Here is a 13,019-nt window from a genome sequence, read left to right as displayed (position 1 = left end):
AAAGTCACCCATATAAAGTCAACTATTAGACTAGAATGCACCTGCTGATTGCACTCTATAGTTCAATGACATATTGCAGATTCTGGCTTTTTTTGTTATCAGATGGTCTTGTAAACGATCCACAACATGTCACCCAAGATTCCATGAAATCTCTTCCTAGATGAGATTGCAAAAGGTTCCAAACCACTTGGAATAGCTCTGCTAGATGGTACTGAAAGGATAAACTAGAAATTGGGGGAAATAGGTTCAAAACGTCCATGGAATACTTTCAAAACAGAGTTCTAATTGGTGTTGATGGTACTTTGTTTATTCATTATATTTATATCCTGCCTTTTTTCCTTCCAAGGAACTCAAGACATCTTACATAATTTTCTTCCTCCCCTCAATCCTATCCCCAGTCCCCACAAGATTCCTGTAGGGTAAGTTGGGCTGAGAGTCTATGACTGGCACAAAGTCAATCAGTGAGCTCCATGGGTGAGTGAGGAACAGAACCCCAATTGCCTGAGTCCCAGTCCCACACTCGTAACTACGGCACCACACTTGTCTTCCACCAACTACTAGCCATAAAGTCGTTTCCCACTTTCTTTCATTGCTTTCTTCAGATGCATGCCAGCAAGTTACACAGGTTCTGTTCATCAGCTGCCAGGACTCACAGGGTCAAGCCATCTTCATGCTCTGGCTGTAAACAACCAAGCAGCTAGCTCTGAGGATAAAGGTGGAATAGAGGTCTGCCTGAAAGGGCCTCATGTCAGTAAGTGTAGACTAGCCCAGCTGAGGGGGAGCAAAAGCTCAGCAACAACAGCTGGGTCTTATCAAAAGGAGACTATTATAAGGAGACAGGGATGTGGGAAAGTGGGGATTGCTATATGCCAGTGGTGGCGAACCCTTTAGAGACCGAGTGCCCAAACTGCAACTCAAAACCCACTTCTTTGTTGCAAAGTGCCAACACTGCAATAAAACCTGAAAACTGCAGTTTTAGTTTAGAAAAAACAACTCACAGCGAGTCCAAGCACTGACCAGCCACACAAAAGCTCGGACAAGTTGCGGCTAATGAGTCATGGCTCATGACGTCATTGCCTGGAACTACTACTCAGTTCCGAGCATGCACATGGCCCCTATGTGCGCTGTTACCCAATGCTTGGTTGCTGGAGCGATGCTGGTATGACTTGGGTTGCATACTGACATAGAGGGCTCTGCGTACCCACTGTGGCATAGGTGCTATAGGTTTGTGACCACTGGCCTAACCCTACCCTGGTGCACACCCCTAACCCTAATATAGGGCTAAAGTTCCATAGAAAAGAGGGCAATTTTGAAAAGGCCTTCCTTGAGTAGGTTTTTCAGTACAGCTCATCCTTTCTGCCCATTCTAAACACAATAAAACCTGAAAACTGAGGTTTTAGTTTACAAAAAACACCTCACAGCCAGTCCAAGCAAATATACCATATTTTCCCATGTGTAAGATGCTACTTTTTCTTTAAAATATTTACTTCAAAATGGAGTGGTATCTTATACATGGGGGGCAGAGAGTACTGCAGCCACGCTGGGAGGAGGGGGAGACTGGCACAATCATGGGTGCACGGGGGGGCAAGGCGGTGTGTGGGGGGAGCAGCGAGGCAGCGCATGAGGGGGGCAGTGAGGCGTGCCGTAGGTTCACCACCACAGCTATATGCCATTACAAAGAAAGACAAAGATCCCCTGTGCAGCCACCTGTCCTGGCTTCTTTGGCAAAGTGTCTGGATGTATCCAGCAGGAGGAAACAGAAAGACTGCGGGTATATCCAAACCTAGACTTAATACCTTGAATAGAAGCACTAAAGAAGCCTCAAGTGCAGTGAGGCTGGGGAAACCTCTCCTATTAAAACAGACAAGCCTTGCTACAAGGAGTGCCATCAGAAGGGCAGGAGGTACTTCAAACAAATTTTGTTGATGTAAAGCCAGGAAGAAGAGAAGAGAGGAATAAGTCTTTACACAGAGCAAGACTCTCTAGGGTGTCTGGGCCTCAGTGTGGTACCTGGAAGCAAAGGTTTACACATAAAGGCTGTCTGTGCTTATCATTAGAGTCATATGAATATGGAGGCCATAAAAGATGTTGGATTCAATGTATCGCTCCCTGAGGAAGAGTGCACAAGGTACTTAGACACAATCCTGCCTCATAACATGCATTTTTCTTGATGCTTTTTGCCTTGTAATCCTAATCCCCATTTCCAAGATTTATGTTCATGTAAAGGCAATTGCCTTTCCTCATCTTTTCCTTCCTTCATAGCCACAGCAGTTTTTCCCTACCGCTTTAGTAACTCTGTAAAGCACCATAAACATTGATGGCATGTTATAAACAACAACATACACCTTTAGTGCCAGAGTAGGAATCTGATAAATAAAAACATGGCAGAAGAGCCAGCCCTACTATTTCTTCCACGCATTCAGGTACCACCTATATTTATACAGGCTTTTCTATACCATCCTCCATAGCCAATTTGGCTCTCAGAATAGTTTACAAAACTAAAAATAAGATTAGATTAAAAATACTATAAAATAATCAAATAGCAAGACAATAATAAACATTTCAATAACAATACATTCCAGCAGTCCAGCACCTGAACCTTACACCTTAAGTATAAAATAAGTAACATTAGATGTCTGGAAGATATTACTCCCAAATTATACTGCAGGGTTGTTAAACCTCTGACCCATGGGACAGATCCAGCCCACCTACCTTCTAAACTTTTTCCTATGGAATTCCTGCAGGCACACATGTTCTATTCCTCTAGCCCCCCTTCTTTCCCCCAGGTACCACTTATTTAGTGATTTCCTGGTTTTGTGCAGTTTTTCCTCATTGAAGATGACAGTTTGAAGATAGGCTGAAATGCCTATCTTAAAGGTTACTTAAGGCATTCTGATCAAATAACAATAATTCTGGTCCTTTTGCACAGACTGCCTAGATCAGTGATAGTGAACCATTTAGAGACCAAGTGCCCAAACTGCAACCTAGAACCCACTTATTTATGACAAAGTGCCAACACTGCAATAAAACCTGAATACTGAGGTTTTAGTTTAGAAAAAAACAACTCATACATTAACATCTTTTGTTTTAAAAGAAAAACATAATAACAGAGAGAAGAAGCCATGTTCACGTTCAGCGCCCCCAAATGGGGGACGCCGGGCTTCCTTGTGCCCAGGTGTGCCTACTCCCTCCCGCCTTGCTCCCAAACCAGCCACCAGGACTGCCGCAGGAGCTTCAGTGGCACTTGAAAGTTTACTGGAGGGGCAGAATGGTGGGGGGGAGGAGAGAGACCTAAACTAAAGGTGAGGAGAGGCTATCGCTGATCCCTTCCACACTTTCATTGGGATCTTCCTCAAGGCACCCCCACAGCGCTGCCAAGTCTTGGCGAGTAGGGTCAGGTAGTACCCGCCACATGCCCACTCCTCTTGCTTCGCAGCAGTTCCAGCCTCCACTTTTCCTTGTTTTGGCCTCCCTCCCCAGGAAGCACCATAATGATCCCGGGCGCCCTCTCTCTCCTCCTTGATCCAGCTGCTGCTGCTGCTCTGCCGCCTCGACCCTGTTGCTCACTCCCTTTGCCCAGCTTCCCTCCTCCCCCGCCACGGCCACCGGCACGGGAGCCCGGCCCGGGAGCGGCCGTGTGGATGGGGAGGCACACGGCTGCCTGGCTGCGCCTGCGGCTACAGAATCGGCAGGGCCCTGCCACTGCGCTAAGAGGGTGGCTTGGGCGGCCGCTCACATGCTGTGGGAGAGGAGGAGGAGGAGGAGGAGGAGGAGGCAGAAAGCAGGAGGGTGCCGCCGCCAGCACTCAGCACACCCGCTTGCTGCTTGCCCGCTCCCTTCTGGGTGTACCCACCGCGGCTGTTGCACCTGCCTCTGGCCCCCTGTTCAACGCCGCCTCTGCAGTGAGTCGTGGCTAATGAGTGATGTCATTGCCTGGTGCTGTTACACTTTCCAAATATGTGCATGGCTACTGGGGCAATGCTGGGGCAACTTGGCTTGCATGCCAACAGAGAGGGCTCTGCGTGCCCACTGTGGCATGTGTGCCATAGGTTCACCATCACTGGCCTAGATCCTTCCAAGCCCAAATCAAGGTGCTGGTTTTAACCTATAAATCCCTGCACAACTTTGGACCAGGATATCTGACAGAACACCCAATCTTCCTTCTGCCTGGACATTATGATCAAGTTCAGGGGCCTTTTCAGTGGTTGGTGGCAACAAGGAGAAGGGCCTTTTCAGTGGTGGCCCCTCAGTTATGGAACAAATTCCCTACTGAGTTCTACCTGGCACCAGCCTTACTATCTGGTGTCAGGTAAAGACCATCCTCTACTGCCAAGCATTCAAATGGCTTCTGGGGCCTACTAGCTGCTAACAGGTCTAAATATATTTTCTTTCTCTTTTTTTCTTCTTTAAGATTTTTAAGTATAACCCATTTTAACATGCAGTTTTAAATTTTGTATTGTAAACTTTTACGGATGTTTTAATATGTTTTTATACAATGTATCTTTTATGGGGGGGGGGTTAATGGGCTTTGTGAACCTCCCCAGAGAGCTTCTGCTGCTGGGTGGTATACAAATTAAATAAATAAATAAATGCTTCAGCTAAAATATGCTAGTATTTTGACCTGACCTTTTTGCCTTTGGACCCAACCCATCCCTATTGCCCTTGGCCCACCTCCCACTGAAATACAACTGAGAACTTGCAAATTGAATTTGGCCTTCAGACTGAAAGAGGCTTCATGTCTTTGCTGTATTGGATTTTACATCTCAGGGAAACAGCAAACTGGGAAGTGTCTGTACCTGTTGAGGTGTCTTGCCAGCTGAGGTAAACAAGATGAATGATACCGTCAATGCCAGATGTTCAAAAATATGACACATCAGATTACAAGCTCACAATACTTATTTCTGTTTATCATCCTACTTTCAGCTCTTTACAGTTAAATAGCATTTAATTTAATTTTAGATTTTGATTTCTAACTTTTTGAGCAGGTAACAACCATCAGAGTTCCTCCTTTCCTCAACAGCTACTAGATTCTAATCTTCCTACCCTAGTAGCATTGGGATCTAATTGCTATTCTAATGAGCCAGTCAGCTCAAATACCAATTTATGCAGAAAATACATACAGGAAGGAGGCTGGTAGGAATCACATCTTTTTTCAGGCATAATACATAGAAAAAGGAGACATTGTTCTTTTTCCTTAGATATTATATTAAACAAGAATCAAGCATGAAGCTACATGGAAGCTGTCATGAAGATGTCCCTCTTGCCCACCCAAATGCTACACAGTTGGCCAAACACATGAGAAGATCCCCTCATTACTACAACTATAAAAGGGTATAAAAGGCTGTAGACTTTAGGTTCATCCATAGGAGCATTACAAGCATAACTGCTTTTAGATAGCTAGAAGAAAGGGTTTCAGAAATTATGCCTCTTCAACTCTCCCTACACAATTATTTGTATTAATTTTCATGGTACATCATTCACATATTGTCTGTACTGGAGAACTGTGTACAGAGAGTTTGTACAGTTATTTCTGTAGAATAACTAGAGTGAATTTTCTCTTGAAGGACCTAGCACTGGTCTAACAATGGTAGCGTGCAGGATTGTGCAAATCCCTTCTGTCCTGTACAGCACAAGCCAGAAGTGCTTAGAGAGGGTCAATTTCCTCACCATGTAATCTCTTGCTATCACCTTAGGATTTCTCTGCCAATGCACTTAAATGTGCATGCACAGACATAGTGGGAAGGAACTGGGAAGGGAAAATGACTACTGATAGAATCAGAGTTGCCAAATACTTGATATAATCTAACTCACACCCTGCTCAGTGTTGGCACTGCACTGCAGGGTGCATCAAAAAGCTAACTACACACACACACACACTCACTCCAGTAGAGGTAGTTGCACTATTGGAGGGGCAGCGGGGATTTTGACTTTTCTCAGGCACAAAAAGCAGAAATAAATTTGACCAGAGATCAGGGTAAGAACAGGGGTGGGTAAGAACAGGGTAAGAACAGCAATATGCATACCATAGGCAATGGCAGACTAACAACAGTGCCTCCAAATATGCAACTGTACATAGACAAAGAACAACTAGTTGCACTTTCCCCCACATCTTATAGATATAGTAAAATACTTTCTTTCTTCATCTTCATTAACAGAAGTTAACTTACTTTATTCAGTTGAATTAAGACCCACTCCTCCACTCAAACCCTCAGCACTAAAGATTATCTATTTTCATTGCCCTTTCCCAACCTCAATTGCTTCCATTACAAAAATACTCCTCCTGAGTAACATATAGCAGGCCTTACAAACAGCCAGAAAATAAAACATTATACTTTGCAACTAAGTTTGAGGAAGAGAAGAACTAATTTGTCTATCACTGTGACATGATAAGTCTCCCACACAGTTGTGTCCTTCCCACACCATGCACACAATGATTCTAGAGCAGGATCTGTTTCCAGTACCATTCAGCAGTTGCTGTGTAATGAGTGCCCTCTTATGGCAAAGCATAGCCAGAGGCACACAGATTGTTCTCAAAATGTGGCATACAGAAGATCAATCAGTACAGAATACAGTCACAGAGACTGGTTTTCCTTGCCAGAGAGAGACCAGGAATCAATGTTCCCAGATCCAGTTTCTGTTTAGTTTCCAATATGTAGACCACTTAGCAGCTTTGAGATTTCAGAACTGAAAACTGGACTGCTACCTGATCTTCAATCACATCAGAGTAGGCTATTGGCATTTATGCCTAAACACTTATAGTTGAGGAGTGACTTTAAAATATTTTAGCTAATTGTTATAGAGGAAAGGTTTTCCAACTGAAGAGACCACACACCAAAAACAAACAATTAGAAAAGCAAGAACAGTCAAGAATGGACACCAACAGGTCCAGATACATCTGCCCAAAATTTTAATATTTAGAGCAGATGGTATCAACTAGGGACCAGTATTTAGCAGCCTGATGGTTCCCTAAGTCCTCCTTCCATTTTAAGGTCCAAACCAAGTTACTTATTATATTACCCACCTGCTTCAAAAGGATACTTAAAACTGGCACTCCCTTTTCAAAGAAGCCACAGGAAGATGAAATCCAAATCAGAGATGCATTCTGGCACAGGCTAACCCTATATCCCTTTGCTGTTTTCTTCAAACTTGCAATTTACCCCTTAAGCTGCAATTCAAAACTTATAGCAAATTCCTTCCTATAACATTCCAAATTACTCAGCTGCCTATTCTGATTGAAGTAGGTATGAAGTACAAATGATATTCAAAACTGAGGTTTGAAATAATTGTTTTATTCCAGAATTTAATTTCAGTAGTATTTAAAAATATATTTTTGGTATTCATAAGATTCTTCACAAGGTTATTAATTTTGTTTTTGTTTTTAATCAGATTTACTTTTTCAGGTGAGACATTACTTAGAACAGTCTTATGATACAAAATTAGATTAGAGATTCCATTTGGTGCTGCTGGGTTGTTTATCAAGTTCATAATGCAGATTATTGAATGATACTAAATATACTAAAAGCTGTGCCATTTTTAGGGACAAAATTCTGAGAAGCAAATGGGAAAAATGGCATGGATGATGTTATTCATATCCATAATTTTGTTTTCTGAGAATCCATTTGGGCCACTGAAGTGCTACAAGACAAATGTTCATTGAGAACACTTTACAATAATGAGAAGCAAAAATCTATCTCCTTTTGTCTGATAAAAGATTTTGTAATACTCAGATGTCATATACATTTACATGAAAGCAGTGGAAATAAAAGGCACTTTGCTTGTTTTGGATCCAAAATACACACAGTTTTCTCCACTAGAGGGTGTTCAGCTAACAACAAAAGGTGATGAGATATCACCTAGCAAAACTTAAAGCTTACAGCAATGAGCACTTAATATAAAGCAGGCAACACTGATAAGGCACTGTAAGAGGTAAAGCTTAAATAATTGCAAAAGAGCATCTTCTCAAGTTCTATTCTTGCCATCACCATCCAAAGTTAAACCCTTCTTCAATTTTGCAAAGAAACATCTTTTGAGATTTTTACATATCTTAACGAGAAAAATAAGAAATGTGGTAGAAGCTCTAAAACTGTTAGTCATTATTTGAAGCAGAAATCCTCTTGTTTCTAAATCATGTACAATCTTAAATTAAGAGCTGAAAAAGGCTATGGATAATATTTTTTTTCACTGAAATCAGGTTTCATCTAGTGTCATTTACCAGGAAAATATTTTTATAACCAAGTAGCATCACCTTTTAATTCATATGAATCAATGAGAAATGCACACCACTCTTTGCTTTGACTACAGGTCCCAAAGAGAGACTTGAATTATTTGTTAAAAAACATTTTCAAAAACACTGAATGCTGGTTTAATTTTTATTTCATTTGGCGTTTTAGTTTACAAGTTGGAATGGAATGGAAGATTCTGCTCCTTCAGTTCATGGAAGTGTTCTTACAATTCTATAATAGCCCATACTGCCATGGATTGCATTACAACAGCGACTGTCAATCTGCTTGTCATCTGAAAAATGGGAATAACCTGCCTCAAAATGGTTGTGAACATATATTGGACAAGTTGGAAATTGATGCAGCTGGGATATTTAAGGTAAAAATACAGCTCACAGGAGAACCTGTGGTTGTGTGCTAGAAAGGAATGTACTTAATTTTACTAGAAAAGGCTGGAAGAGGAAAACAAATATTGCTACAATATGGGATGGGTAAGGTTAAAAGCTTAGAAGAAGTCTTAAGCATCTGGGATAGGCAGGATAGACAAAAGGACATCAAAAATACCTTTTGCAGTTAAACTGCTACACTTAACCGAGAGTGGTAAAAAGTTAATATGAAATAACTCAAAGTCATTAACAAAGATAGAAATGCTAAACCATTGAATAATCCTATGGACCCCTAGACATTATTTAGGGAGCCATAGGATCATCTGAAGTTCCAACTCCAAGTTTACAGACAAAGTTTCTACCTTAGAAATAGGATTTGGAGCTTCAATCCCCCCCCCCCCCATAACCTTTTGGTCAGCATGGAAAGAAATGTGGCAGCTGCTCTCCAAGATTAAGAGTACAACTTCAGAGAAGAGGTAAAAGTGGCAAATTGAGCAGACTGGAGCAACCAGGGTACATGGTATCCTGAAGCTAGTCCAGCCTCTTTCTCTCCCCTTCTAAAGTACCCTAGCTAGGCAGTTGAAAATAGTCAACTAGAAAAAATACAGAGCAGAAAAAACATGGAGGCAAAACTATGTCACTCCTCCTATTGTACACCAGATGCCTGTCATCATCTAAGTTTGGGGATTTACAGGTATTTCAGTTGGATTGTGGCCTAAATAATCCTTGGAAGACTGACAATATTCTTCTTTTAACTGCCCTTAATGCGTTTTTAAATATATCAAGAGGAAACTGTTGTCCATTAAATAGCTTTGAAAGTACTGGCTATGTCTTTGTTCAAACAAGTCTTTGTTCAAGACACATATATCCCCAGCGCTATATATATTAACTAGGAAAGGAGGGAGAGGACTAATATGACAGAGGTAATAACTAGCAAAATTGCCTATGGCCTGTCTATAATGGAGAGATAAAGAGCTTTTCAAATACAGCTATCTTAACTCACAATTCTGTTTAATACAGAGCTAATTTAACAGAGACATGATGGTTGCACTCCATCCACAATGGTACATGATTCAGTGACAGAGATAGAGATAACCATATGTAAGCTATCTCATCAGATCTTTCCTGTGGCTACTGAGACCTTACTAACATGTTAAGAGCTTCCAATGAGATTAGTTAAAAGCTTTGAAACCTCATTAATGAAAACTAAGCCTGAAATGAATCCATCTAAGAGCCAAAAGAGACTAAACGCTTTTCAAAGCCAATCAAAAACCAGACAAAGATAAGGTATAAAAAGTATTTCTGTATCAAACAGATAAAATAGGAAATATAAATTTAAATTTAAAACTGAAGTTGCTTTTGAAGTATGCACAAATACTCTAAAATGTATTGGCCAACTTGAATTCCACACATACTCATACTATACCCAAGATGTTTCATTATACTGATCCAGGCATACAGTTTATAAAAACATATTCCTACCACAGTTTCTGGTTCTCAAGTAGGATGCATATAATTCCCTTATCTACTATAATGCAAAGAAAACAATGAACTTTATATGGAAATGGAAGTGTCATAAGAGCCATTGATGAGGAGACTACATCTGTGTCTCCCTTTCCAAGTGACTTCAAGAACATTAACACCACCACCTTAAAACAGCGTTCATTTGAATTCTATTCACCCTGAATACACAGTACTTGAACATACAACTAATATCCCAGGCTGAAGAATAAAATAGATTTCATTCAACCTCTGCAATATTTTGAAAGAGAGAAGTCAAAGTGTGGACAGTATTTTATTCTACACTATCTCAGACATCACACTATTCTCAAAATATCAAACCAACAATTTCTTACTGCCAGATCTAATTTCTGCTAGTTATTTCCCACAATTCCCATACCCATATAAAAGAGGGAATGGCCAGAGAAAGGAAGTTACCACATTGTGATAGCTCTATACTGACAGCTAAGGCACTGTTGGTTGCTCCCAAGCATCTTTATTTCAGCAATGTAATTTATGGTGGCAAGGGATTTTATGCCTCCTGTTCTCCACCTTCTTGCAAGACGCTGCTTTGCAATAGTTACAGTTCATCACTCACTTCCCTGAATTATTTTCCTGAGTCCGTGGCATTGTCTTCCCCTGCCACCCATAAGCAAGACATTGCTCATGAACAGCCCGTCATGGTATAATTCTGGAAATGCTAGGAGTTCAATAAGATATTCCAGTGGAAGTTAGGCCACCTGTTCTCTTTTCCTATCCATGAGCTTGAGCTGTTGTCAGCCCCCTGCAATACTGAAGTCACAAGTATTACTATTTATTATGTAAATTTGGTAAAGAAGGCTCACAAAAAGTGCTCTTACCTGACTATCTCTCGCTGGGTATCCATGATAACTGGAAGTCAGAGGCTCATTCTGAAAGAAAGGAAATATGATTAATTTTGATAAAGGAAGGCTAAGAAAGAAGCTATAAAATATAACCTACAACAATGCAAAAAGCAGGATAATATGCCTCATTTTTCTGGTGACAGCATTATTCTCTCTTTAGTGCCAGGAGAAGATCATGTTACTCTCTGAGTAATTTAAATTATTTCATTTGTGTTGTTTTAATTTTAATTTTTTTGGTATTTTTAAATCCTTATACCACCACTGGTTTTTATTTTGGTTTTTACAGTTGTTTAAAGGTTTTTTAATATTATATCATATCATGTTGTATTTTATGGTTTTAATTGTGAACTACTTGAAGAGTTTTGGCTTTAAAATATTGAGGAGTATACAGATGTAATAAAAGAGTAGCGTAGTATATTTAAATGCCATCAAAATTAAAGTTACTCTTGCAAAAACTCATATGGGAAAAATTGGCCTTTTGCTATTTGCTTTTCTTTACAAGTGGTTGATTGGGTGGTTAGTTTAAAAAACAACTCTTATTTGAACAGATGTTCATCATGGTTGGGGAATGTGTGGTCCTCCAGATGTCATTTTATTGCAACTTCCATCAGCTTTAGCCACCATGCCCAGTATGGATAACAAGGGGTGAAATCTAGCAACATCTAGAGATTCATATATTCCCCATGCCTACCTTGCAGCCTATTTCTTAGACACCAGATGAGGCAGGAAATGTGCCCCTTGAACATACCACCACCTCTGGCTGCAAATAAGGGCTTGGATGACTGAACGTTTTTTCGTACCATAAGAAAACAACAACAACCAAAAGCCCTCCACATAGAAAATCAAATGTCAGTGAGAATGCTTCTTATCTAGAGTTCTCTGTTGTTGCAGTTAGCAATACAGTAAGAATTCCATCATATGTTATTGACACCAGCCACTGAATTTTCAAATCTATGTGTTTTACTATAAATTCACACTTCAAATAAAAAACAGACACCGCTTAACTTGAGATGCACCATTTTTCTATATAAAAGAAATTTCTTGTTGGGAATGATAAACAACCAGTTCCAAGACATCTAAGCTGAGCTTTACTGTTAGTATCAAGTACCATCAAGAAATTTGTTGCTCGTGATTCATTTTAACAGTTGAGAAGTTCAAAAGTATACTTGAACAGAAGTGAGTGAAGACCAAAATATCCTAGACATGTATATGCAAATAAACAATAAAAGGGCACTTACAAGCCATCAGTTAAACTATGATGGTCACATAAAGGCCTAGAGATAAAGTGTATTTTTCCCCACAAAGAATTGCCTTCTATATTGTTTCCAGTCTCATAGCTGCTCATACTGTAACTCTAATTGAATCTCACTCTACAGGGAAGGGGTAGTTACTAGCAGCAGTGGCATTTCCCCCTGGAAGTCTATGGTGTTTCCAATTTTACAGGTCAGCAACTTGCTGGTGTCTCTAGTTGAATAATTATTCTCTACGGGATTGACTATTGTTGGAAACTAAAGGAAGCAGGGTGAAAAATGGTTACAAAAAGTTAAACCCCTAGGACAACAGCAGAACAATCCTTTTATACCAAATAAAGAGAAAATCCTTGCTAATCAGTTGCATATCCCAAAAGGAAAACAAAAGCAGAAATGCAACAGAGTAAACTTATCTTCTCTGCATACACATAAGTGCAACCCATGGAGAAAGAGAAGAAAGAAGCAATATTATCAAGTTGAGAATATAATCCTCCTTGTTATTTAAGGGCAAAACAGCATCCCTCTCACCCACATACAGCAAACAGGAAAAGTAAATAAATACATATTTATATATAGACTTCTGTTAGCTTCCATTCCCTCCTGTCTCATTTCTGCCAAGGCTGAATTGCATTTGTTTTGCTATTACAAGTATGCAAAGGGCCATTTACTGAGCAATTCCATTAGAATGCCCTTACCAACAATAGGAAACGAAGCCGCCATGGGATATTTCATTGTTTTATCAAAGCAGTTTCTGCATAGAAGGGAAAACAGAGCATAAAA

General features: G+C 40.2%; 1 protein-coding gene across 17 annotated transcripts in view; it reads right to left on the bottom strand.

Moving 5' to 3' along the window:
- RBFOX2 (RNA binding fox-1 homolog 2) overlaps window positions 1-13,019 on the bottom strand; it is a 201,262-nt gene that overhangs the window by 147,278 nt on the left and 40,965 nt on the right. For all 17 annotated transcript variants that reach the window (XR_006415771.1, XR_006415772.1, XR_006415773.1 and 14 more), the window contains exon 2: window positions 10,966-11,016. Coding sequence is in view for 9 of the 17 variants with exons in the window: in XM_044441078.1 (XP_044297013.1) it covers window positions 10,966-11,016 (51 nt within the window). In the remaining 8 variants the exon portion in view is untranslated. The remainder of the gene's footprint in view (window positions 1-10,965; window positions 11,017-13,019) is intronic.

This window comes from Varanus komodoensis, unplaced genomic scaffold (genome assembly GCF_004798865.1).
Source record: "Varanus komodoensis strain SLA01 unplaced genomic scaffold, ASM479886v1 scaffold39, whole genome shotgun sequence".
In the NCBI taxonomy this organism is placed as follows: domain Eukaryota; kingdom Metazoa; phylum Chordata; class Lepidosauria; order Squamata; family Varanidae; genus Varanus; species Varanus komodoensis.
This window is presented reverse-complemented; position numbering and strand designations above follow the sequence as displayed.